The following is a 27892-nucleotide window of genomic DNA, read 5'->3' as shown; positions in this document are numbered from 1 at the left end:
TTCCTCTCCCCCCTCGTCCCCCTCTCCATCCCCCCATCTTACCTCCTTCCCTTCCCCACAGCACCTGTATATATGTATATATGTTTGTACATATTTATTACTCTATTTATTTATTTATTTTACTTGTACATATCTATTCTATTTATTTTGTTAGTATGTTTGGTTTTGTTCTCTGTCTCCCCCTTTTAGACTGTAAGCCCGCTGTTGGGTAGGGACTGTCTCTATATGTTGCCAACTTGTACTTCCCAAGCGCTTAGTACAGTGCTCTGCACACAGTAAGCGCTCAATAAATACGATTGATGATGATGAGATCGCCCGAGCGAGGATTCGGATAGTGACACCCAGCCACGGACCCCTCAGCCCAGAACTCCTGCCTTTGTGTTTGGACCTGCTTACCATGGAGTCTCGCTGAGACTGCAGGATGGAGAGCCCTCATGGAAGAACAGATGATGACTCTCGTGGTCTGCACAATGCCGGTCGCCCTCTCCCATCCCCACCCATTGTGTGCCTGCCGGGGTACAGGGTATGACAAGCGAGTCGACAGGCAGAGGAGCAGCCCGTGGCACCCACTTTAGCCAGCTCCAGGCAGAGCTGGGACTAGGACCCTGCCTCCTGATTCCCAGAGCAGGGCTCCATGTGTTAGACTCAAAACTGCTGGACAACAGAGAGGTTGCTGGGAAGTTGGTCAAGGGGTGATGGGTAGGAAATGGCAGGGATTGTTTCTACCAGCTCTGTTATATTGTACTCTCCCAAGCTTTTAGTACAGTTCTCTGCACACAGGAAGCACTCAATAAATACTACTGATTGAATAAATACCACTGATTGATTCAGAGCCCCATCCCCAGTTTCTCCAGGGGGTGGTGCTAGAAAATAGGCCAATGTTGCTGAATATCTTGTCTACCCAAGTCCCCTGGTATAATCAAGCAGTCATATTTATTGAGTACTTAATGAGTACAGAGTGCTGTACTAAGTGCTTGGGAGAATACAACAATATAACTGAGTTGGTAGATACATTCCCTGCCCACACTGAGCTTAGTCTAGAGGGGGAGACAGCCATTAATATAAATTAAATTACAGATGATATTTTGTTATTATGCACTTACTATTTGCCAGGCACTGTACTAAGTGCTGGGGTGGATACAAGCAAATTGGGTTGGACACAGTCCCTGTCCCACATGGGGCTCTCAGTCTCAGATATGTACATAAATACTATAAGGCTGAATGAAAGGTGAATGAAGGGTGCATATTCTAGTGCAAAGGTGACAGAAGGGATTGGGAGAGGAGGAAATGAGGGGTTAGTTGGGGGAGGCCTCTTGGTAGAGATGTACTTTTAATAAGGCTTTGAAGGTGGGGAGAATGATCGTTGTTCGGATAGGAAGAGGGAAGGCATTCCAGGCCAGAGGCAGGATGTGGGTGAGAGGTCAGCAGTGAGACAGACAAGATCGAGATACAGGGAGTAAATTGGTATTAGAGGAGTGGAGTGTGCGGGCTGGGTTGTAGGAAATCAGGGAATTAAGGTAGGAGTGTTTTAAAGTCTATGAGGAGTTTCCCGTTTGAAGCAGAGGTGGATGGGCAATCACTGGAGGTTCTTGAGGAGTGGGGAAACGTGACCTGAATGGTTTTCTAGAAAAATGATTTGGGCAGCAGAGTGAAGTACGGACTGGCGAGGAGAGAGACAGGAAGCAGGGAGGTGAGCAAGGAAACTGATACAGTAATCAAGGTGGGATAGGATAAATGCTTGGATTAACATGGTAGCAGTTTAGATGGAGAGGAAAAGGTGGATTTTAGCGATCTTCTGAAGGTTGAACCGGCAGGATTTGGTGACATTGAACATGTGGGTTGAATAAGAGACGAGTCAAAGATAACACCATAGCTACGGGTTTGTGAGACGGAGGGTGGTGGTGCGTGCACTGTGGTGGGAAATTCAGGTGGGGACAGGGTTTGGGTGAGAAGATGGGGAACTCTGTTTTGGACATGTTAAGTTTGAGGCATTGGTGGGACATTCAAGGAGGGGGTGTCCTGAAGTCAGGAGGAAATGTGAGACTGCAGAGAAGGGGAGAGATCAGGGCTGGAGAGGTAGATTTGAGAATCATCTGTATAGAGATGGTCGATGAAGCCATAGGAGTGAATGAGTCCTCCAAGGGAGTGAGTGTAGATGGAGAATAGAAGGGGACCCAGAACTGAGCCTTGAGGAACTCCCACAGGTTTTTTTTAATGGTATTTGTTAAGCACTTACTGTGTGCCAGGTACTGTATAAAGCTCTGGGGCTGGACATAATCCACATCTCACATGGGGCTCAGGGTCTTAATTCCCATTTTACAGATGAGGAACTGATGCACAGAGAAGTGAAATAACTTGCCCAAGGTCATGCAGCAGACAGGTGGGGGAGATGGAATCAGAACCCAGGTCCTTCTGACTCCCAGGCCCGTGTTCTATCCACTAGGCCACACTGCTACTTAGCAGGTGGGAGGCAGAAAAGGAGCCAGTGAAAGAGACTGAGAAGGAGTGGCCGGATAGAAGGAGAACAAGGAGAGGATAGTGTCAGTGTCAGTGAAGCCTAGGGTGAATGCTTCTGAGAGAAGGCGTGGCCAACAGTATTGAAGGCAGCTGTGACGATATGGAGGATTAGAATGGAGTGGAGGCCATTGGATTTGGCAAGAAGGAGATCCTTGTTAACCTTTGAGAGGGCAATTTTGGTGGCATGAAGGGGGAGGAAGCCAGATTGGAGGGGGTCGAGAAAATTTGAGGAGAGGGAGTTGAGGCAGCAGGTGTAGACAACTTGAGAAGCAGTGTGTTCTGTTGGGTAGAGCATGGGCCTGGGAGTCAGAAGGGCCTGGGTTCTAATCCTGCCTCTGCCCCTTGTCTGCCACATGACCTTGGGCAAGTCACATCACTTCTCTGTGCCTCAGTTACCTCATCTATGAAATGAAGATCAAGACTGTGAGCTCCATGTGGGACATGGATTGGGTCCAACTTAATTAGCTTGTATCTATTCCAGCATTTAATACAGTGTCTGATGTTCCCCTCGCCGTTCTCACAGGCTTGGGCTCTGGGGCAGAGAGATGAGTCCCTCACGGTCTCTAAGATGGAGCCCCTTGCATAATTGAGCCTTTGTTGCTTCGGGTTATCCCCAGGCTGCTCCTAACACAGAGCCAGCCCAAAAAGCCTCTGCTGCCGCGGTTGGCTTTTCCCCCCATGCTCCTTCCCTTCCTTGGCTGCAAACCGTGGCCTGGGTTGAGCTCCGCCACGGTGTGGGGAGGCAGATTCAAGCTGCATTGTAACACCCGCGGTCCAAGGTGGCCCCGAAGTACACAGAGGAGGCTCCCACCTGCTGATGCCGCCCGTCCCCCTGCAGAGACCCTGAGCCACCAGTAATAATAACTGTGGTATTCAGCGTTTACTATGTGCCCCGCACTGTAGTACGTGCTGGGGTAGATGCAAGGTAATTGGTTGGATGCAGTCCTTGTCCCACATGGGGCTCACAATCGTAATCCCCATTTTATAGATGAGGTAACTGAGGCCCAGAGAAGTGAAGCGACTCGCCCAAGGTCACACAGCAGAGGAGTAGGAATCAGAACCCACATCCTTCTGACTCCCAGGCCCGGGCTCTATCCATTATCAATCAATCAATCAATCGTATTTATTGAGCACTTACTGTATGCAGAGCACTGTACTAAGCGCTTGGGAAGTACAAGTTGGCAACATATAGAGATGGTCCCTACCCAACAGTGGGCTCACAGTCTAGAAGAGTGAGACAGAGAACAAAACCAAACATATTAACAAAATAAAATAAATAGAAATGGAGAGAGAGAAACAGAGAGGGGGCAGAGAAACAGAGAGACAGAGAAAGAGAGGAAGAAATAGAGAAATGGAGAGAGAGAAACAGAGAGGGGACAGAGAAACAGAGGCAGAGAAAGAGGAAGAAATAGAGAAATGGAGAGAGAGAGCGGGCAGAGAAGCAGAGAGAGACAGACAGAGACAGAAAGAGAAACAGAGACAAACAGGGAAACAGAGAGAGAGAGGCAGAGACAGAGAGAGAGAGAGTTAATACAAGTTAATCAGGTTGGACACAGTCCCATAATCCCCATTTTACAGATGAGGTAACCGGGTCACGGAGACATTAAGTCACCACCGGTTAGGGGTGCCTCCGTGGGGTTCAGCAGGAGTCTCCAAGACCGGGCGCAGCACCTCCCATCACCTAGAAGTCCTGGGGCCCGGCTCCTCTGTCTAACTGGCATCAGCAGTCCACGACCACTGCCCCCTTCCCGTACACACACCCCAATGCTGAAGACGTCACAGCATGTCCCCCAGCCCCAGAGTACAGCCTGCAGGGGCTCCTGAAGCTGCTGCCACTGCAGAACACCTTGGAATTGACCCTGGTGCCCCGAGTTTCCCCAAAGCCTTGGTATTTTGCGGGTGACCCCTGCCCCCACCCCCAGGCCACATGACTCCAAGATGGCAGATCGGACCATGAGGCGGAGATCAACGAATGGTTGGAGGCAGACTAAAAGTGATGAACAGTAACCATTAGGGAAGTAGCATGGCTCAGTAGAAAGAACCCGGGCTTGGGAGTCAGAAGTCATGGGTTCAAATGCCAGCTCCGCCACTTGTCAGCTATGTGACTTTGGGCAAGGCACTCAACTTCTCTGTGCCTCAGTTACCTCATCTGTAAAATGGGGATTAAGACTGTGAGCCCCCTCCGTGGGACAATCTGATCACCTTGTAACCTCCCCAGTGCTTAGATCAGTGCTTTGCACATAGTAAACAATAAATGCCATCATCATCATAATTATTATTATTATTATGCCAATTTCGTGCTCAACAGGCAATGAGAAGCCGCAGAACCCGACGGACAGCACGGAGCCCGTACGCGGGCCAAGAGGAGCTGCCTGTCAACCAGGGGGCAGGATTATGAAAATGAATGGATGCGTTCAAACCCCGCCCCTGTAAACTGCCCGCGCTCAGTACGTGGACCACACAGTACCTGTTATGGCAGTCATGTGAGGGAGTGGACCAAAAGGGCCTGATTTGGAGCAAACTGTATTCTCTACACCTCACTGGGAGGGGTAGCACCTGACATGTAGTAAGTGCTTAACAAATGCCATCAAGAAACCTTACTCAAGGAATTTTGTGAGGAATGGTAGAAGGGAGATGGGGGCAACAGCTGGAGGGAACCGTGGGATTGGGGAAACATGAGCATGTTTCAAAGCACTGGGGAAAAAGCCATTGGAGAACGAATGGTTGAAGATGGTAGTCAGGGAGGGAAGAAGTGAGGGGGCAAGTGTTTTGATATGTGTGAAGGGATGGGGTTGGAGATGCAGGTAGAGGAGGATCTTCTCCAGAGGTACTGCTGGGAAAGATGGGAGAGTTGAAGAAGGGGCAGGAAGAGGGAGGGACTGGAAAGGAGCAGGGAAGATTATAGAGGGATCGTGCCCGATGGTTTTGATTTTCTCAATAAAATACATGACCAGGTCAGTAGGGGCCAGAGATGGAGGAGGTAGGGGGGGACAGGGGTTTGAGAAGGGAGTTAAGCATATAGCTGATGTAGTGTAGCTAGCGTAGTGTGGCGTAACTGAGGTAGTTGCAGTAGCTTGGGGTGGGGAGGATTTAGCACCTCAGTCAATGAGTGGTATTTATTAAGCACATGTGTATAGAGCACTGTAGTAAGCCCTTGGGAGAGCATAATACAGAAGAACAGGTATAGACGAACCCTGCCCCGAAGGAGCTTACAGACTAGAGAAGGGAGGCAGACATTACAGATGGTTCTGCACATAAGTGCCAGTGTCTATCCGATCCTAATTCCACCTACCCACTAGGACTGCTGCCTAGGACTGCCTCTTCTCCCACCATCCTCCTCCACCCAGCTTGGTGTCAGAAATGCTCTTGCACTTCACTCCCGCTTCCCGTCTGGCCACCCTGTGAGGTTGGCGTGAGAGAAGTGGCTACTGACTAATCCAGCGTAGGGTCCCCTGTCTTTGCCTCTCCATATCCACAAGGCCCATTTTTGCCAGAAGATGAATTGGCAACTAACTTCCCTCTGCCCTGCCCAGTATGTCCAGGGCAACTACCAAAAGGACTTTCCTTCATAGGGGCAGAAAAGTACTGACATTTTTTATGGTATTTTTTAAGCACTTACTATGTGCCAGGCATTGTACTAAGGACTGGAAGCCCTTAGGAGCCTACATGGAGCTCACAGTCTTAATCCCCATTTTACAGATGAGAAAATTGAGGCACCGAGAACCTAAATGACTCGCCCAAGGTCATACAGCAGACAGGTGGCAGAGCCAGGATTAGAACCCAGGTACTTCTGACTCCCAGGCCCATGCTCTATCTACTAGGCCATGCTGCTTTTGAGGGTTAGTTTCCTTTCTAAAATCAGGTGGAAAGTCATGGCAACAGCCATGTGGATTGCGGCAAGACCTGTCTCTTGGAAGAAAAATAAAGGCAGAGCCCAAAACCTGTCTTGTAATAATAATAATGGCATTTGTTAAGCGCTTACTAATTGCCAGGCACTGTACTAAGCACTGCAGTAGATACAAGTAAGTCGGGTTGGACACAGTCTCTGTCCCACGTGGGGCTCACAGTCTCAATCCTCATCCTCAATCCCCAATCTCTATTTTACAGATGAGGTAACCAAGGCACAGGGAAGTGAAGTGACTTCCCCAAGGTCAAACAGCAGACAAGTGGCGGAGTTGGGATTAGAAACCATGACCACCTGACTCCCAGGCCCATGCTCTACCCACTACGTCATGTGTATTGCCCCCGGAGGCCTGGCTGGGGCAATTGTGGGAAGGCAGTTTCCAGAAGCCTCTTTTCCCTGCCAAGTGGTTGCCAAACAAGTTGCTGGGTTTTGGGTTTTTTTTTACGGTATTTGTTGAGTGCTTACTGTGTGTCAAGCACTGTTCTAAGCGCTGGGATAGATAAAGTTAATCAGGCTGGATACATTCCCTGAACCACATGGGGCTCACAGTCTAAGCAGGAGGGGGAACAGGTATTTAATTCCCATTTTGCAGTTGAGGAAACTGAGGCCAGAGAAGTGAAGTGACTTGCTCAAGGTCATACAGCAGGCAAGTGGCAGAACCAGGAGTGGGAGCTAGGGGACCTGGGTTCTAACCCAGGCCCCGGTTCTTTCCCCTAGGCCACACTGCTTCCAGGTTTGAGACTTGGATCACAGCCTGCTGATCTGGACCCCCCCCAACTCCCAGTGGCCACTGTTCCATTCCCACATCCTGGAAGCTGAAAACAGCCGGCCCTGCTGATCCAGGAAAAGCAATATGACCGTAGACCCCTTTGAAGATGGGATAGGTTCTGCTCATCTAGAGGGACCCTGTCCTTCAGTACAGTGGTCTGAACTGTGAGGAGGGGCCTTAGATGGGGTTCTCCTCTTCCCCGGTCCCACACCCCCTCTCCTCCACCCCCATGCCTCCTCCCATACCAGCTACTACCTCAGCACTTCTGGACCAACCACCTGTCCATACCCTACTAGCAATCAATCAATGGTACTGAGATAGGGACTGCATCTGACCCAATTATCTACCTTCACAACATCACCAAAATCCACCCCTTCCGCTCCATCCTAACTGCTACCACATTAATGCAAGCACTTATCCTATCCTGCTTGAATATTATATCAGCCTCCTTGCTGACCTCCATGTCTCCTGTCTCTCCCCACTCCGGTCTATACTTCATTCTGCTTCCTGGATCATTTTTCCACAAAAACGTTCAGGACATGTTTCCCCACTCCTCAAGAAACTCCAGTGTTTGCCCATCCACCTCTGCAACAAACAGAAACTACTTACTATTCATTCATTCAATCGTATTTATTGAGCGCTTACTGTGTGCAGAGCACTGTACTTAGCGCTTGTGAAGTACAAGTCGGCAACACATAGAGACGGTCCCTACCCAACAACGGGCTCACAGTCTAGAAGGGGGAGACAGACAACAAAACAAAACATGTAGACAGGCGTCAAAATCATCAGAACAAATAGAATTATAGCTATATGTACATCATTAACAAAATAGAATAGTAAATATGTACAAGTAAAATAAATAGAGTAATAAATCTGTACAAATATATACAAGTGCTGTGGGGAGGGGAAGAAGGTAGGGCGGGGGGATAAGGAGGAGGAGAGGAGAAAGGGGGCTCAGTCTGGGAAGGCCTCCAGTTACTACTTAACTACTACTTAAAGCTTTTAATCACCTTGCCCCCTCCTATCACACCTCACTACTCTCCTACTACAACACAGCCTGCACACTTTGTTCCTCTAATGCTAGCCTTCTCACTGTACCTCCATCTCATCTATCTTGCTGCTGACCTCTTGCCCACATCCTACCTCTGGCCTGGAATGCCCTTCCTCCTCATATCAGACAGATAATTGCTTTCCCTCACTTCAAAACCTTATTGAAAACACATCTCCTCCAAGAAGCCTTCCCTGACTCAGCCCTCCTCTCTTCTCCCACTCCCTTCTGCACCGCTCTTACTTGCCCCTCATTCGTCCTCCCTCCCATCCCCACAGGGCATATGTATATATCTGAATATATCTGCTATTTACTTATTTATCTATTTATATTAATGTCTCTAGACTGTGAGCTCGTGGTGGGCAGGAATGTGTCTGTTGTTATATTGTACTCTCTCAAGTGCTTAGTACAGTGCTTTGCACACAGAAAGCGCTCAATAAATAAGATTGAATAAATTAATGAATGATCATGTATCTACCCCAGTGCTTGGCACGTAGTAAGTGCTCAACTTCAGAGAAGCAGCATGACTCAGTGGAAATAGCATGGACTGGAGAGTCAGAGGTCATGGGTTCTAATCCCAGCTCTGCCACTTATCAGCTGACTTTGGGCAAGTCACTTGACTTCTCTGGGCCTCAGTTCCCTCATCTGTAAAATGGGGATTAAGACCGTGAGCCCCCCATGGGACAACCTGATCACCTTGTAACATCCCCAGTGCTTAGAACAGTGCTTTGCACACAGTAAGCGCTTAATAAATGCCATCATCATCAACAAATACCACAATTATTATTATTATCATTATTATTATTGCTGTGTGAAGAGCACTGTACCAAGCACTTGGGAGAGTCCAATACAACAGAGTTGGTAAATACACTCCCTGCCCTCAAGGAATTCACTTCCCTATGTAGTCACTTCTCCCTCCTGTATGCAAATTATTTTAATGTCTGTCTCCCATGCTAGATTCTAAGCTCCTCGATAGTAATAATAACAACTGAGTTATCTGTTAAGCGCTTACTGTATGCCAAGTACTGGGATAGACACAAAATACTCATATTGGATACAATCCCTATCGCACATGGAGCTCAAATGCTAAGAGGGAGAGAAAACAGATATCATTCTCCTATTACAGATGAAGAAACTGAGGCACAGAGCCATTAAGTGACTTGCCCCAAATCACCCAGAAGGCAATTGGTGGAGCCAGGACAGCCTAGCTCTCCTGTACTCTTTCCACTAGGCCACACTGCTCTGCCCCTTGAGGGCAGCGATTGTACATCTGCAGACTATCGTACTCTCCCAACTGTTTCATACAGTGCTCTGCACACAATAGGCACTCAATCAATATGCTGTCGATGGATGGATTGATAACACAATTTCCTTCTTCCCCCTGCTTTTGGAGAATCAGTGGCCTAGTGAAAAGAGCACAGGCCTAGGAGTCAGAGGACCTGATTATTACAAGGATAGGGCCAGGCAGTCAGTCTGGAGGGGAAGGAGGAAATGGTTTAATGGTGGCAGCAGGTGGGTGGTACCACTGATGGAAAATCTAGAACAGATTTAGAAAATCTAGGGCCTTTGCCCCTGATCTTTGTGCAGGATTGGCACCACCCCAGTCTGCTTCTAGGTTGGAAGCAGAAGCCCCACCTGCTCAGCTGAATGTTGGAATAACAATGTGCCTCTCTCTTCTCCGATGTGAATAATAATAATAATTGTGGTGTTTGTTAAGCACTATGTGCAAGGTACTGCAATAATAATAATTATAGTATTTGTTAAGCACTTACTATGTGCCAAGCACTGTACTAAGCGCTGGGGTGGATACAGACAAATTAGATTGGACACACACTCTCTGTCCCACATGGGCCTCGCAATCTTAATCCCCATTTTCCAGATGAGGTAACTGAAGCACAGTGGAGTTAAGTGACTTGCTCAAGGCCACAGAGCAGATAAGTGGTGGAGCTGGGATTAGAACCCAGCACTTCTGACTCCCAGGTCCGAACTCTATCCACTATGCCATACTGCTTCTCATGGAAGTGAAGTGACTTGCCTAAGGTCACACAGCAGACAAGTGACAGAGCTGGGATTAGAACGAAGTGGATGATGATGATGATGGCATTTGTTAAGCGCTTACTATGTGCCAGGCACCGTTCTAAGCACTGGGGTAGATACAGGGTAATCAGGTTGTCCCACGTGGGGCTCACAGTCTTAACTCCCATTTTACAGTTGAGGGAACTGAGGCACAAAGAAGTTAAGTAATTTGCCCAAAGTCACACAGCTGACAAGTGGTGGAGCCGGTATTAGAACCCACGACCTCTGACTCCTAAGCCTGTGCTCTTTCCACTAAGCCACGCTGCTTCTCAAGTGGAGAGAGCAAGAGTCTGGGAGTCAGAGGACCTGGGTTCCAAACCCGGCTCAGACCTTGCCTGCTATATGATCTTGGCCCTGTCACTTCACTTCTCTGGGCCTCAGTTTCCTCATCCATAAAATGGGATGTGAGCCCACTGTTGGGTAGGGACTGTCTCTATGTGTTGCCAATTTGTACTTCCCAAGCGCTTAGTACAGTGCTCTGCACATAGTAAGCGTTCAATAAATACGATTGATTGATTGATTGATGGGGATGCAGTACCTGTTCTCCCTCCTACTTAGGCTGCGAGCCCCTTGTGGGGTGGGGACTGTGTCTTACCTGATTACCTTGTATCTATCCCAGTGCTGAATACGGTGCTTGGCACCTTTCCGATTAGATCGCGTTACTCATGGATTCTTCTTCTCTCCCCATGCATCCATCTTGTCACCCCTCGGTTTTCCTTATTTTGGCCGGCAGGGCCTTATTGGGGGAGGTCAGGATCGAATGAGGGCCCCGGGGTGGGGCTGGGGCGGGGCCCCGGTGGGGACTTTAACGCACTTCCGCTCTCTATCGCCCCCTGTCGGCCTCGCCCGAGAGGAGATAAGTACCGCCCTTCTGCGGCACCCGCGCCAATCGTCGCGCTCTCCGGACCGCGCGGGTTAGCTCGGTGCGAAGGTGCGGTTCACTTGCGCTCTGCGGCCGTTCGCTCTATAACGGTTCAGTCTGCAACGGTTCCGTCTGAAACGGGGTGATCCTGCAACGGGGTGTGTTGGCTGAGCACTTTCGGTCGGCAACGGGGCGAGAATGGCAGAACTAATCCCCCAAAGAACCCAGGTGTGGACCGTGCAGTACCTGACTTGGAGGCTGAACGGAGTGTTCGTCTACCCATGTAGTCCAGGTAAGAGGCCGGTACTGCCTCCGACCCCGGGATCTGTGCCCGGCCCCCTTCCGCGCCCTCCCGCTCCCCAGTTGCCCCCCAATCCATCGTCTTTAACCCCCCCCACCTTCTCCCTCCCAATCCTGCCTCAGAGCCCTTACCCCGCGCTCCCCATCCACCTTTCCTTGTTACCCCCTGGCACCGGGGGGCTCTTTTGGGGCGGCCCTCATCTCAGGCTTCCAACGTCCCCCCAAAATGTCCCAGTTACAATTGCTGGGAAACCAATTTGGTTTGGGGATGAGGGCCACTGTGGCTCGGTCTGGGTTGAGTCCAGAGTGTGAGATCCAACTCGGGCTTGGGGCTCCTGGGACCAGCTTCGGGAGGACTTGGGGGTGTGTATGCGTTGTGGGGTGGGGAGAGGTGGGGTGCACATTTTGGAGAGGACTCTATGTAGCATAGCAGCCTGGAGGGATGGCTCACCTTATTTTCTGTGTAATGCCGGTTTTAACCAATAGGGTTGATTTTCACTTTTGTCTCCGTGGTTCACGATCTCTCTGGAAGGTTCTGCACAGAAAGTGCGACTGCAGTATTCATTCGACTTCCATTTTATAGCGGGAGAGACAGCAGTGTGTGCACGCGTGCATGTAGGTGTGTGCATGCATGTGCGTGCATGTAGGTGCATGCATGTAGGTGCATGCATGTGTGTGCAAGCATGCGTGTGCGTGCATGCAATTGTGAGGGTGCATGCATGCGTGTGCAGTATTGTCCAACATTCCATCCGTCGATAGAATGTATTGCCTGGCTGTGTGTCAGATCCGTTTTTTAAGCAAGGTGTAGACCAACTCCTTGGTCCGCTGTCCTTGGCATTTCACCGTCTTGCCTTGTATAGCACGATGCAGGTTTCTATAAAACCCTCTCCCGGCTGAGTCATAAGGAGTTACGGATTGCTGTTGCTGCAGTAGTCATTTTATATATTGTTTTGGGGTTTTTTTGCTGCAAGTAGATTTCTTTTCATCCCGAGTTATTTGCATCAAACCATTCTTGGTGACTTTGCCTGGCCGTGCAAAATACCTCAGTAGTTGCCGGATAGACACTATCACGGAGAAACGTCCATTCGTTGTTTATTTTGTATTCATTCACCTCTTTTCAAGGCGACTCAATTTAAGGGTAAAATAGTTAATTTTTTTAACAGTCTGAAAAAAGAGCGGCTAAGTCGTGAAGTTAATTACTTTCACTTGATGAAGGATGTGCCGAATTGTTAATTATGGTTTTTAAAATGTTACTTCTTAGGCATTTACTATGGGCCGAGCACAGTAGGCCCTTAGTACAGTGCTTTGCACACAGTAAGCGCTCAGTGAATACGATTGAATGAATGAAAGCAGTAAGCGCGGGATTTTGTGTGAGGAAGTTTGATCTAGCAGCATATCGAAGGCTTACTGTTTGCAGAGCATTGCATTAAGCACATGAAGAGTACAATTAGGACGTGATATGATTTTTATCTAGTTGTCCTTTATGCATAAAAGCGCCGCTGTTGAGGGTGACTAGCAGCTCGGAGTGTGTGTAGCCGAGACCCGCCCTCGCCCCGGGTTGTTTGCAGTGCCCGGGGCGGTTTTGCAGCTTCAGCCCAAAGAGAGTCGCTCCTTTCTTTTATTGCAGCGTGCCAGGGTACTTGGCCGCAGGCAGTAGTCGCCTTCCAGCTGTGAAACCACTCACTCATTTTGATTCTTGTTAAAAACCAGCCCACCACACACTAGACAGAGCCATGGGTTGGTGTCGGGGTAGGGGGGGGAGAGAGATCTGTTGCCGAATTGTACTTTCCAGGCACTTAGTACAGTGCTCTGCACACAGTAAGTGCCCAATAAATACGATTGAATTGAATGAATGTCTTCGTTCAGCCCCCTAATGAACAAACTTGATTTCTCCAAAAATCATCCTTAAATTTAGCAAATCTCAGCTGAGGATTTAGGGGTTCGATTCATTCATTTAATAGTATTTATTGAGCACTTACTGTGTGCAGAGTACTGTACTAAGCGCTTGGAAAGTACAACTCGGCAACAGAGAGACAATCCCTGCCCACAACTGGCTCGCAGTCTAGAAGGCGGGACACAAACATCAAAACAAGTGAAGAGGCATCAATAGCATCAATATAAATAGAATTATATATAGATATACTAAGCGCTTGGAAAGTACAACTCGGCAACAGAGAGACAGTCCCTGCCCACAACTGGCTCACAGTCTAGAAGGGGGGACAAAAACATCAAAACAAGAGGCATCAATAGCATCAATGTAAATAAAATTATATCTATAGGTATATATTTTTACACACCAGAACAAGCAAACAGGCATAAATATAAATAAATAGAATTACAGATATAATGATAATAATAGTATTTATTAAGCGTTTAGTATGTGCAAAGCACTGTTGTAAGCGCTGGGGAGGCTACAAAGTCATCAGGTTGTCCCACGGTGGGCTCACAGTCTTAATCCCCATTTTGCAGATGAGGTAACTGAGGCCCAGAGAAGTGAAGTGAATTGCCCAAAGTGACACACCTGACAGTTGGTGGAGTTGGGATTTGAACCAATGACCTCTGACTCCAAAGCCCGTGCTCTTTCCACTGAGCCAAACTGCTTCTCATGTATATGTACATATACACAAGTGCTGTGGGGTGGGGAGTGGGGGTAGAGCAAAGGGGAAGATGAGGGGGGGGAGCTGAGGAAAGGGAGCGGTGATTTTTTTATCCCGTTTGCTGTGTGACCTTGGGCAAGGCCCTTAACTTCTCTGTGCCTCACTTTCCTCAACTGTAAAATGGAGATTCAGTATCTGTTCTCCCACCTTAGATTGTGAGCCCCAATGGGATAGGGCTCTGTCTGACCTGATTAACTTGTATCTATCCCAGTGCTTAACACATAGTAAATACTTAACAAATATAATAATAATTATTCAGTCAGTCATCAGTCAGTAATCAGTATTTATTGAGCACTTGGGAGCATACCTTGAAAGCAGATTTCATAGTAATGTGTCTGCTAATTCTGTTGTATTGTGCTCTCCCAAGCGCTTAGTACAGTACTCTGCACATAGTGAGCACTCAGTAAATGCTATTAATTGATTAATTGCTTGCCTAATGAGGGAGACCCAACAGACCCAGAGTGTGTGTACATTCAATGGGAACAAGAGGAGAAACTAGCTATAACTAGTAATGACCAAAAGAAGCAAAAATAAAGTGGAATGTATCGTGTACATAATCACTCATCGTATCCCTACTGGATTACTGCATCAGCCTCCTTTCTGACCTCCCAACCTCTTGTCTCTCCCCACTTCACTCTGCTGCCCGGATTATCTTTCTACAGAAACGTTCTGGGCATGTCACCCCCCTCCTCAAAAATCTCCAGTGGTTGCCTGTCTACCTCCGGATGGAACAAAAACTCACTATTGGCTTCAAAGCTCTCCATCACCTTGCCCCTTCTTACCCTCCCTTCTCTCCTTCTACAGCCCAGCTCATACACTCTGCTCCTCTGGTGCTAACCGTCTCCCTGTGCCTCGTTCTCACCTGTCCTGCTGTCGACCCCTGGCCGATGTCCTACCTCTGGCCTGGAACACCCTCCCTCCTCAAATCTGCCAAACACACTTCCCCCTTCAAAGCCCTACTGATAAGGCTCACCTCCAAGAGGCCTTCCAGACTAAGCCCCTGTTTTCCTCAGCTCCCCTTCCCCTTTGTGTCACCCTGACTCACTCCCTTTGCTCTACCCCCCCCCACCCAACAGCACTTATGTATTAATGTACATATCTGTAATTTTATTTTTTATATTGATGCCTGTTTACTTGTTTTGATGTCTGTCTAGACTGTAAGCCAGGTATGGGCAGGGATTGTCTCTATGGCTGAATTGTACTTTCCAAGTGCTTAGTACAGTGCTCTGCACACAATAAGTGCTCAATAAGTATAATTGAATGAATGAATATCTGTAATTTATGTATTTATGATGATGATGATGGTATTTGTTAAGCGCTTACTATGTGCCAAACACTGTTCTAAGCACTGGGGAAGGTACAAGGTAATCAGGTTGTCCCACGTGGGGCTCACAGTCTTAATTCCCATTTTACAGATGAGGTAACTGAGGCTCAGAGAAGTTAAGTGACTTGCCCAAAGTCGCACAGCTGACAAGTGGCGGAGTGGCATTAGAACCCATGACCTCTGACTCCCAAACCCATGCTCTTTCCACTAAGCCACACTGTATTTATATTGTCTGTCTCCCTCATAGAGTGTAAACTCACTGTGGGCAGGGAATGTGTCTATTATATTGCTAAATTGTATTCTCCCAAGCGCTTAGTACAGTGTTCTGCACACAGTAAGTGCTCAATAAGTATGAGTGACTGTCTGTCTTCTCACCCTGTTTTCCTAACAGAAAGAATCCATTTTAACATTTGAAGGGGTTGGGTTGTGTTCAGGGTCCCAGGTAGGGTTGCTCTAGTGTATACTGGTTGGTTTTTCTGCTTTAGCCCTTTGTCTTCAGGGTGCCAGTGCAGTCAGTGGGAGAGTATTATAGGTGGCAACAGGGGCTACCTCCTCCCTGTTCCTGCAGTGTAAAAGAAAGGGCAGCTGACATTGCTGAAGGCTGAAGTAAAGTGCTTGTCTGGAGGGTTTTGAGTATTTCTAATAGTAATAGAATAGTGGCCTAGTGGATAGAGCATGGGTCTGGGAGTCAGGAAGACCTGGGTTCTAATCCTGACTCTGCCACTTGTCTGCTGTGTGACCTTGGGCAAGCAGCGTGGCTCAGTGGAAAGAGCCCAGGCTTGGGAGTCAGAGGTCATGGATTCTAATCCCGCCTCCGCCACTTGTCAGCTGTGTGACCTTGGGCAAGTCACTTAACTTCTATGTGCCTCAGTTACCTCATCTATAAAATGGGGATGAAGCCTGTTAGCCCCACGTGGGACAGCCTAATTACCTTGTATCTCCGCCAGCACTTAGAACAATGCTTGGCACATAGTAAGTGCTTAACAAATACCATTATTATTATTATTATTATTATTCTCCTCTGTGCCTGACTTACCTCTGCTGTAAAATGGGGATTAAGATTGTGAGCCCCATGTGGGACAGGGATTGTGTCCAGCCTGATTTTGCTCGTAACTCATATCCACCCCAGTGCTTAGAACAGTGCTGGACATGTAGTGGGCTCTTAAAAATTGCCACAATTATTGTTATTATTATAATTATATATTATTCTACTGCTATTACTATTTGACAGATCGTAATAATTGTGGGGCTTGTTAAGTACCCACTATGTGCTGAGTGCGGTACTTAGTGCCGGGGTAGATACAGGATCATTGGGTCAGACTGTGAGCCCCACGTGGGACAACCTGATCACCTTGTATCCACCCAGAGCTTAGAACAATGCTTTGCACATAGTAAGTGCTTAACAAATGCTATTATTATTATTTATTATTATTATTATTATTAGGGAAAGACACCCGAAACCCAGGAGGAAAGGTAATTAGCCATGTCCACTAGGTGGCAGTAAGGCCTCACGATGGATTCCTTCCCAGTACAATTAAACTAGTGAATGAGTCTTTGCCCAGTTTGGGTTTTTAGAACTTGCAGAAGCCCCGGGGCCACTGGCTGCTCTGAAAGGCCACTCAACATTGGATGACGGGTCAAGAGTATTCCATTTTGGAAGTGTAGCTGCAAAGTGGGCCTCTAGAAAGGAGCCCTCACATTGAGCCCTGGGTCTGAGACCTGTCACTTTCTTCGGAGGGGGCTGCCAGGGGGAGGGGAGGGGAGGAGAGAACCCTAGCCAGAGAAGGATGCGACTGACAGTTCAGGGCCCAGGAGTGTTAGGTAAGAAGCAGCTTCAGGATTCAAGCCACTTGAGGACATGGAGGCATTTGGCAAGCTGGCACAGGCCCTCCTGATGGCAGAATCTGTGTGACACCCCTGGTGCCCTAACCCAATCCCCCCCATAGCTTCTTTGCTTTATCAGTCAAAAATTGCAGCGGGAAAGGAATGGGACTCTAATGTGGGACCCCTCAGACACCAGAAGCCCCTCTCCCAGAAGAACCGAATAGGAGAAGCAGTGTGGCTCAGTGGAAAGAGCACGGGCTTGGGAGTCAGAGGTCATGGGTTCTAATCTAGGCTCCACCACTTGTCAGCTGTGTGACTTTGGGAAAGTCACTTAACTTCTCTGTGCCTCAGTTCCCTCATCTGTAAAATGGGGATTAAGACTGTGAGCCCCACGTGGTGTCCCCCCAGTGCTTAGAACAGTGCTTGGCACATAGTAAGTGCTTAACAAATACCAACATTATTATTATTAATTAGCTTGGAGGCAGCACGGAAATCTGGGTAATCTTGATAATAGTAATGGCAGTGTTTGTTTGGTGTTTATTATATGCCAAGCGTTGTCCTGAGATCTGGGGTAGAAACACTCTAATCAGATTGAACACAGTCCCTGTTGCACTCGGGGCTCCCAGACTAAGCGGGAGGAAGAACAGATACCGAACCCCCATTTGCCAGATGAGCAAACTAAGGCGTGGAGAAGTGAACTGACTTGCCCAGGGTCACACAGGAGGCAAGTCGCAGAGCTGGGATGAGAACCCAGGATCTCTGACTCCCAGTCCCAGGCTCTTGCCACTAGGCCTCGCTGCTTGATATGTTGGTGATTAGATTTCTCCCCTACACCCCACGAGCAGCTGGTGACTGTATGTTCAGAAGACATTTCCAGAAGGTGAAGCATGAGAGGAGAGGGAGGGAAGGAGGACCACAAACCTGAGTAGAACAGTGGAACAGCACAGACCATTTCCCCTAGAGCCCCCTTTTGCTTGCTGACGTGGGAGTCACTCCTGGTCCCTGGGAGTTTCATTCATTCATTCATTCATTCAGTCGTATTTATTGAGCGCTTTCTGTGTGCAAAGCACTGTACTGAGCACTGGGGAGAGTACATTATAACAACAGACACATGCCTGCCCACATCGAGCTCACAGTCCAGAGGGGGAGACAGACATTAATATGAATAAATAAGTAAATAATTTACATATATATATATATATGTATATATAAAAGTGCTCTGGGGATGGGAGGGAGGATGAATGAAGGAGCAAGTAAGAGCAGCACAGAAGGGAGTTTGTCTTCCCGCTGACTGAGGGCAACTTGCTTATTACCTGGCTGGAAGTTCTTGGGTTGTGCCCAGAGGGCACCCCCTTTCCGCTCAGGGCAATGGGACCTGGCACTGCGAGCTTCAGTTAATGTGAAATTTCTCAGGAACCTTTCAGTTCAGGCTATTGATTTTGTGTCTGGGCAGATGAATTTCTCTTGGCTTGTCCCTTAAACTCCAAGGGAGGCCTCCCCTCCAGAAACTCATTTTCTTTGGCGAGGTTAGTGTGAGTTCCAAAGTGAAAGGAGCTTCTTCCCCCCACTGGGAGTGAAGATTGGACATTTTTCCTTTGTGTGCTCAAAAGGGGAGAGAAGGAAAATTCCTTCCAGAACTTGGACGGGAAAAGTGGGACGCCGGGGTGTGAAAATCTGTTGCCTGGCTCTTAGAGCGATGAAAAAACACAAATGACTGGAGCTTCGCAGAGAAGTGCGGTCACGGAGCGGGGCCTGGTGGTTGGGGTGCGCGCGTGTGTGTGTGTGTGTGTGTGTGTGTGTGTGTGTGTGTGTGTGGTTGGGGGGCGGCCTCTGTAACTTGGCCTGGGTGCTCAAGGCGGCTTCCAGTTGATAATGTTTGCCTGCAGATTGTAGTTTTCAGGTCTGTGATTAAGCGATGGGTGCCTTTGCTGAATCAATTTGAAAGTATCAAGTTGACAGCATCAGAGCAGTATCGAATCAGCCTCCCTGCTTCTTTGTCTTCTGTGGAGGAGGCCTGTCTGTGAACCGATCAGTTGGGTCAGTGATTGCATTTCTGTCACCTTGATCAGAAGACACTCCGTGCCCCCTCCAATCCTTTCCCCCCAACATCCCCCAGTCCTGTTTGTCATTTCGGCTGGCGAACTTCAGAGTCGCGAATTCCCGTGGCAGAAAGATCCAGCGAGGAGTCCCCATGACACCCTTTTGGGCTTAGACATGCCGGAACATAATCCGCACAAACATCACCACCAGAAAAGATTCATTATTGAAGGATGCTTAAGTCCGTTCCCCAATCTGATTTAAATTATAGGGCTCTGTTCACTTGTCCTCTTAAACAGCCTGGGCTGTGCAGCTGAAAAGGCTCTCGGTGATTATGGACACGGGATCCGTGTAATTCTCCTCTTCTGTTTTAGACATTGCCCTATCAGTTGAACAATGGTACTGGCTGAAGGAGATGATTCCAGAGATTGATGCTGCAATCAAAAAATTATAAGTAGCATCTTTTTTAAAAAAATTGGCTTTTCCCTAATGATTCCTTTTGTGGCCGCCATTCTATTTAATAAATCTAGAAGTGGAGTCTGGGAGAATCTACTCAGTTTTCGGGGAAGTGTGCTTGTCCGGTGAGGTTATGACACTGATCAGAGGTCTCGTTTGGTCAATTTCAAAGTCAGAGGTGGAAAAAGACAGGGAGGGTGGCCGAAATGACTCAGAAGAAGTTGACTGGCTGGCCGCTCTAAATCCCCAAACTGCAGGATCTCTTGCCTCTTTCTCCTGTTGCCTGCCTCAGCCCTAGTGGCTTCAGTGATCCCATTAATGCCCCTGCTGACTGGAGCAGGCTGATTTTAATCAGGTCTCCTGAGGTAAATGGTTATTGACCCTCGCGCTGATCGGCATCTGCGGGGACCGTTCACTGCCCAGAACCGGGAGGATTGTCCAGGTAGAATAGGATGCTGCTCTCTCCCTCTCCCCCCTTCCATCCCCCTTGTATCCTGCCAGAGAGCTCAGCAGAGGGGCCCTAAGAGGTCAAGGCAGCAATTTTGTTTGCCACAGCACTTAATAGCAGAAGATGTGAAAAGATAAGAATCCTGTTTTCCAAGGCCCAAAAAGGTCATGTATTTTCATTCCCCAGCCTTGAATGGGGTCTGCTGTCTACTGGGGAGCAATCAGTCAGTGGTATTTATTGAGCACTTACTGTGTGCAGAGCACAGCACTAAGCACTTGGGAGAGTACAGTACAACAGAGTTGATAAATGTGGTTCCTGCCCACAAGGAGCTTACAGTGTAGAAGGGGAGACAGACAGTGTAAATACATAAATTACAGATGTGTGCAAAAATGCTGTGGTGCTGAAGGTGGGAGTGAATATGAAGTGCTTTAAGTGTACAGAGCCGAGCACATAGACAACACAGAGGGGAGAGGGAGTAGGGGAGAAGAGGACTGAATCCAGGAAGGCCTCTTGGTGGAGATGTGATTTTAATAATAATAGTTATAGTACTTGTTAAGCACTCACTATGTGCCAAGCACTGTTCTAAGCACTGGAATAGATACAAGTTAATCAGGTTGGATACAGTCCCGTGCCCCACATCGAGAAGCAGCGTGGCTTAGTGGAAAGAGCCCAGGCTTGGGAGCCAGAGTTTGTGGATTCTAATCCTGGCTCCTCCACTTATCAGCTGTGTGATTTTGGGCAAGTCATTTAACTTCTCTGTGCCTGTTACCTCACCTGTAAAATGGGGACTAAGTCTGTGAGCCCCACATGGGACAACCTGATTACCTTGTATCTACCCCAGCGCTTAAAACAGTGCTTGGCACACAGTAAGCACTTAACAAATACCATCATTGTTGGTTGAAGGTGAGGAGAGTGGTGGTTTATGGGATATGAGGGAGTTCCAGGCCGGAAGGAGGATGGGGGCAAGGGGTTTGGTGGCGAGACAGGTGAGGTGGAAGTATGGTGAGTAGGTTGGCATTATAGGACTACTAGCTCATCTTGCCTCCCCAGCGGTGTGGCATTGGCTGCACTTCTGCCTTCCAATGATTTGGGAGAAGTGAGTGCCTGAGGATCTCCCAATCTTCATGGGTAGGTGGATCTCTTGGAAATGTGCCGGCCTAGGCATGTCCCATCGTCACCTGTGCTGGGATGACTTGGGCTTTCCTCCTTGCCCCCCAGGACAAGTGGCCATTGTCGACCCTGGTTCATTCGTTCATTCAATCGTATTTATTGAGTGCTTACTGTGTGCAGAGCACTGTAGAGTGCAGAAGAGCCAAACCTAGTACACAAATGAGTTGAAAAGGGTTTGGTTCCTTCGGAGCAGATATCACCTTTGAATCAGAAGGACAATGAGATGATAATGAGATGATTACCACACATTAATTACTCTGTTTTCTTTCCTCACCTCCAGACGGAAGGCCTCTCCAGAGGGTTGTCTTTCTGATGTTTAGTCTGGAAGATGGGGGAGGTGCTCTTGCATTTGGTGGCTTTTTGCCCTAGGGCTAGAGGCCCAGAAGGGAATACTCCCTCCCCCTCACCACTCGTGATAGAAAGTAGTGAAGAGCATCAACCAAGCTGTTGAAAGGAAATAGGTTTGCTCTTCAATCGATCAATGGTATTTATTTTAATTTTTAATGGTATTTGTTAAGCGCTTACTATGTGTCACACACTGTTCTAAGCGCTGGAGTAGATACAAGTTATTCAGGCTGGACATAATCCCTATTCCACATGGAGCTCAATCTATAAGTAGGAGGGAGAACAGGAGAACTGAGGCAGAGAGAAGGTAAGTGATTTGCCCAAGGTCACACAGCAAGCAGTTGGCAGAGCCGGGATTAGAACCCAGGTCCTCTAACTCCCAGGCCTGTGCCCTTTTCACTAGGCCATGCCGCTTTATTGAGCACTTACTGTGCGCAGAGCACTGTACTAAGAGCCTGGGAGAGTACAGTACCATAAAATACATAAACTTGAACCCTGCCCTCGAGGAACTTACAGACTAAAGGTGGAAAGGCAGTGTAGCCTAGTGGAAAGAGCATGGGCCTGGGAGTCAGAGGTCTCAGGCTCTAATCCCAGTCCCACCACATGTCTGCTGTGTGACCTCGGGCAAGTCAGTTTACTTCTCTGTACCTCAGTTCCCCAGTCTATAAAAGAGGGATTTAATACCTGTTCTCCTTAGATTGTGAGCCCCATGTGAGATAGGGACTGTGTCCTACCTGATTACTTTGAATCTACCCCAGTGCATAGTAGCAGTGCCAGGCACCGTACATAATAATCACGTAACTATTATTATTATTGTTATCATTATCTTTGTTGGTGTTATGACAGTTGTTATCTACCGAGGGAGTTGTCACATTAGCTGGGAGTTGTCCTAATTTTCCTGCTGTCATTTCCAAATTTTAGAGGACTGGTTTTCCAGCCTTAAGATCTGATTTGTTTGTTCTTGTTAGCAGAACAGCAGACTTCTTGAGCTGATTTCTTATTCTTGCTTGGCCGTTTCGCTCAGGAAACCTAAAATGACACTTCCAATCAATCATTTATTGAGTGCTTAGTGTATGCAGAGCACTCTACTAAGAGCTTGGGAGAGGACAATATAAAAGATGTATTCCCTGCCCACAACGAGCTTACGGTCTAGCTTATGGTCCACATCCCCTCTAGATGGAGGTGGGCTGGGTAGCCAAAATATTCGTTATCCAACCTGATTATCTTCTATCTATGCCTGTGCTTATGCAGTGCTTGGCCCATATAGTAAGCCCTGAACAAACACCGTTAAAAGAAAGAAAGAAAGGAAATGGGCTTTTTCAGAATTCACCCCTTGGCAGATTTGTGCAGCTGCCTACGGGATCCCTTCTTAAATTAGGTAAGTGCAGTCAAAGACAAGATGATATAGTTGGGCTGATGTGGAACAGGGTAATCAGGTAGATACAGTCTACCCATATGGGGCTCACAGTCTAAGTGGGAGGGAGTACAGGGAACTAATCCCCATTTTTATGGAGAGGAAACTGAGGCCCAGGGAAATTAAATGACTCACTCGAGGACCCACAGCAGGCAAATGATGGGGGTAGATACAAGATAATCAGGTTGAGGACACAGTCCCTGTCCCACATGGGGTGCACAGTCTACGTAGGAGGGAGAACAGGGATTGAATCCCCATTTTGCAGTTGAGGAAACTGAGGCACAGAGAAATGAAGTGACTTGCCTATGGTCACACAGCAAGCAATTGGCAGAGCAGGTTTAGAACCCAGGTCCTCTGACTCCTAAGCCCGAGCGTTTTCCACTAGGGCCCCACTGCTTTTCATCAGTGATGATGGGGTCATTTGGCTTAAGCTGCCACTTCTGTGTGGTTGTTGATGGCTCCCAAAACTCTGCAATCATGCATTTCCTTAGGTCCCCAGGACATTTCCACCTGGATGTCCAGCGGGCACCTTAAGCTCAACATGACCAATGATGTCTGGACTACTGCATCAGCCTCCTCTCTGATCTCCCATCCTCCTGTCTCTCCCCACTTCAATCCATACTTCACGCCACTGCCCGGATTGTCTTTGTCCAGAAATGCTCTGGGCATGTTACTCCCCTCCTCAAAAATCTCCAGTGGCTACCAATCAATCTGTGCATCAGGCAGAAACTCCTCACCCTCGGCTTCAAGGCTCTCCATCACCTCGCCCCCTCCTACCTCACCTCTCTTCTCTCCTTCTACAGCCCAGCCCGCACCCTCCGCTCCTCTGCCACTAATCTCCTCACCATGCCTCATTCTCGCCTGTCCCGCCGTCGACCCCCGGCCTACGTCCTCCCCCTGGCCTGGAATGCCCTCCCTCCCAACATCCGCCAAGCTAGCTCTCTTCCTCCCTTCAAGGCCCTACTGAGAGCTCACCTCCTCCAGGAGGCCTTCCCAGACTGAGCCCCCTCCTTCCTCTCCCCCTCGTCCCCCTTTCCATCCCCCGTCTTACCTCCTTCCCTTCCCCACAGCACCTGTATATATGTATATATGTTTGTACATATTTATTACTCTATTTATTTTATTTATTTATTCATTTTACTTGTACATATCTATTCTATTTATTTTATTTTGTTAATATGTTTCGTTTTGTTCTCTGTCTCCCCCTTCTAGACTGTGAGCCCACTGTTGGGTAGGGACTGTCTCTATATGTTGCCAGCTTGTACTTCCCAAGCGCTTAGTACAGTGCTCTGCATACAGTAAGCGCTCAATAAATACGATTGATTGATTGATAACCAAAATGGTGGTATTTGTTCAGTGCTTACTATGTACCAATCACTTTACTAAGCACTGGGGGAGATACAGGTAATCACATTGGACACAGCCCGTCTCCCATTGGGCTTCCAGGCTAAAGGGCAGGAACAATTTGAATTCTTTATCTTCCCTTCTTAAGCCAGTGACACTCTTCTTGACTTTGCTGTCACAATTGGCAACACCGCCACACTCCCTTTCCCAAAGTTTTGCCACCTCAGTGTCACTTTGGGCTTCCTGCTATTTTTCAACTTCCTCATTCAATCTGTTGTTAAATCCCATCATTCTCCCACCCCACCAGGCCCCAATATATCCCAGATGGGAAGCAGCGTGACCTAGTGGAAAGAGCCCGGACCTGGGAGTCACAGGACCTGGGTTCTAATTCTGAATCTGCCAATTGCTTTCTGTGTGACCATAGGCAAGTCACTTCACTTCTCTGTGCCTCAGTTTCCTCAACTACAAAATGGGTATTCAATCCCTGTTCTCCCTCCTACTTAGACTGTGAGCCCCATGTGGGACAGGGACTGTGTGTCCAACCTGATTTATCTTGTATCTACCCCAGCACTTAGAACAGTGCTTGACACATAGTAAGCGTGTAATAAATGCCATTGTTAATTAAATATTAATTAGAACCTGGGCTCTAATCTCGGCTCCGCCACTTGTCTGCTGTGTGACTTTGGGCCAGTCACTTCACTTCTCTGTGCCTCAGTTCCTTCATCTGTAAAATGGGGATTAGGACTGTGAGTCCCATGTGAAGCAGACTGGCAGACTGTAAGTTCATTGTGGGCAGGGAATGTCTGTTTATTGTTGTATCGTACTCTCCAAAGCATTTAGTACAGTGCTTTGCATACAGTAAGCGCTCAATAAATGTGATTGAATGAATGAATCTGGGACAAGAACGGTGTCCAAACTCGATTTGCTGGTATCTACCCCAGTGCTTATTACAGTGCCTGGCACATAGGAAGTGCTTAACAAATACCAGAATTATTTTTATTATGATTAATAATAATAGACAAAGTGATGTATGTGGCATGACATGATTACAATTGGGTAATTCCTCGAGTATAAGTGACCCAGAAAGAAAGCTTGTCTTTCTCTCTCCCTTGGTCACTCAAACGCTTTGTTGCCAAAGCACTTTGATCAGGTCTCAAAGTGAGTGAAAGGTGACTGTTGTTTTGGGCTTTCCGTCCATCCATCCATCCGTCAGTGGTATGATCGAGAACTTCTGATGTGTGACAGTGACTTAGGTGTGTTGGGAGAAACCCAGGGAAGAGGGAAGACTGTCATGGGCCTCGAGGAGCTGACAGTCCGGGGCCGGAAATGTAGAAACATAGAGGCAGAAACGTTATCCCATTTCAAATAGGTATTCAACAGCGCTGAGGGTTTGGAGAACAGTGACGCCACACTGAGTTAATTTGGGAAAGACCCGGGGGTTTATTGAGTCCTGCATCGCAGGCCGGTGTCGTCACTAGGCCACCAAAAAACCGTCATACGGCAATGGACCTCGAGGCTGGTGTTGAACCAGTCACCCTGGGGTGGAAAGCTACAGGGGCACATTGGCAATCTGCCTGTTTGGAATATTTTCGGTTTAGCAGCCCGTGGGCCCTGACTCGGGTTCCTGTCATTTTAAAAGCCAATCGCACCTTCAGGCACGGTTTGAAAAACAGCGGATGTTGGAGTCCTGCCTGTAGAGCTGCAGTGGATTGGAGCCACCAGAAAATGTCAGAATTCAGACTCGACAGTCGGTACTTTAGCCAATCGACCTCGTGGGGTTTTTTCCTTTTTTTAAAGAACAGTTCCCCTAGTTGAGTCCAGATTCTGGGGTCCCTGGGTCTACAGGACATTTGGAGGGTGTGGGGAAAAGATCTAGCGATCAGGGAAGGCGAGCGGCTGCTCGAATCTGGAGCTGGCGCTGGGAGTGGCTCCCTCCTTCCAGCTTTGCATGATCTTACCGTGAAGGGCCAAGGGGTGGGAGCAGTGGGGGGGAGAGAAGGAGGGGAGAGGGAGCCGGAGGCAGGAGTGAGGACGGACGTCTCTACTGAGAAAACCAGCCTGAAAACCTCTCTAGAGGTTGAAAGTCTGCGTTGACATTTTCCCCGCCATCTGGGGGAGGGGCCAGGAAGGCTGTGGGACTGACTGGGGGTGGAGGGGGCTGCTGCTCCCCCTTTTACTAAAGACAGAATCCTCAGGTTTCTGGCCACGTTGGTGCTGAGAGCGGGAGCATGGGAGCAGAGCTTGGAGTGTGTATCTGTAAGTAGGGGCAGCATTACATCTGGGTTTCTGGTTTCCGGAGCGTGGAAATGCGTGGCATTTTATGCCCACTTTTCTGTACATATCCCGGAGGTGGGATTTGCTGAAAATTGCTGTTTCACGGTGGGAGTGTAGTTCCTGTAAGGGGAAACTCACAAAATAGACCAGCAGATTAGCAGGGTGACAGAAATCCTTTCCCCGATCCACAGACCAGGATTCTACGTTCAGGCGCCCCCCCCTCCCGCCACCCCCCCCAAACACCCGCACACCCACACACCCACACTTCTATTTGTGTGCTCACACACGATATTTGTAAAACAAAGCAAGTAATCCAAAACTCAACAACCGGGGCTCATAGTAAATCAGGCACCTCTCCTGAATGCCAGGCCAGGCCCCAAGGGAAGGAGATATGTTAGGGGCCAGTGTGAGGAGGGCTGCAGAGATGGGTAGCAGGCCAGGATCCAGTATCCATGGAGATGTGTGGGAGGGAGCGGGGATCTAGTAGTGGCTGAAAACTGGGGAATTTTTTTTTGGGGGGGGGGTGAAAGGGAGGCAGGGGGAGGTAAGGTACCCCATCTTGTTTACTGCTATGTTACAGGGTCTGAATTCCTCAGCTCCCCCCAACCTCCGACTTCCATTTAAAAAAAAAAAAGAAGCACTTGAGATTGAAAGTACCGTCAGACCCCTCCTACTTCCCCCACAGATGTAAGTGGCGGGTCTAGTGGTAATAATAGCAATTCCTTGAATTTAGGTAATGCTATTTTTCCACGGAGCTAAAAGCGCAACACATCTTCTTTAGCTCCCCCCAATGATCCTGGGTGATGAGCTGATGGGCAGAAGGTCTGAAGCCCAGAGAAAGGTCAGATGATTTAGCTAGAGTCACACAAGTCAGGAGGCAAAACCCAGTGAGAGAGATTCTGCCACTCCCCACCCTCGCAGGGCCATGATAACAAGTGGGTTGCAGGCTGGGGGCCTGCGCCCCAAGAAAATCAGCCTGTTCCAGGCAAGCAAGGTTAAAACCTTTTTAAGACAACTTGGCCCAGAGTCGGCTGGATCGTAAATGTGTTTGGCCCCGATGATGATACCCGACTGCCTGTGCTTCATCCGTAGCCAGAATGATTGGGTTTTTAAAACCAGGCTG

At 48.3% G+C, this 27892-nt stretch overlaps 1 protein-coding gene across 5 annotated transcripts in view; it reads left to right on the top strand.

Moving 5' to 3' along the window:
* Nucleotides 1-11309: 11309 nt before the first annotated feature.
* Nucleotides 11310-27892, top strand: part of CELF5 (CUGBP Elav-like family member 5) — an 85435-nt gene continuing 68852 nt past the window's right edge. For all 5 annotated transcript variants that reach the window (XM_038772193.1, XM_038772194.1, XM_038772190.1 and 2 more), the window contains exon 1: nucleotides 11310-11468. In XM_038772193.1, the coding sequence (XP_038628121.1) occupies nucleotides 11375-11468 (94 nt within the window). In that variant the 5' untranslated portion in view covers nucleotides 11310-11374. The remainder of the gene's footprint in view (nucleotides 11469-27892) is intronic.

Source organism: Tachyglossus aculeatus, chromosome X1 (assembly GCF_015852505.1).
Source record: "Tachyglossus aculeatus isolate mTacAcu1 chromosome X1, mTacAcu1.pri, whole genome shotgun sequence".
NCBI lineage: Eukaryota > Metazoa > Chordata > Mammalia > Monotremata > Tachyglossidae > Tachyglossus > Tachyglossus aculeatus.
Note: the sequence above shows the minus strand (reverse complement) of the source record. Positions and strands in the feature narration are given on the sequence as shown.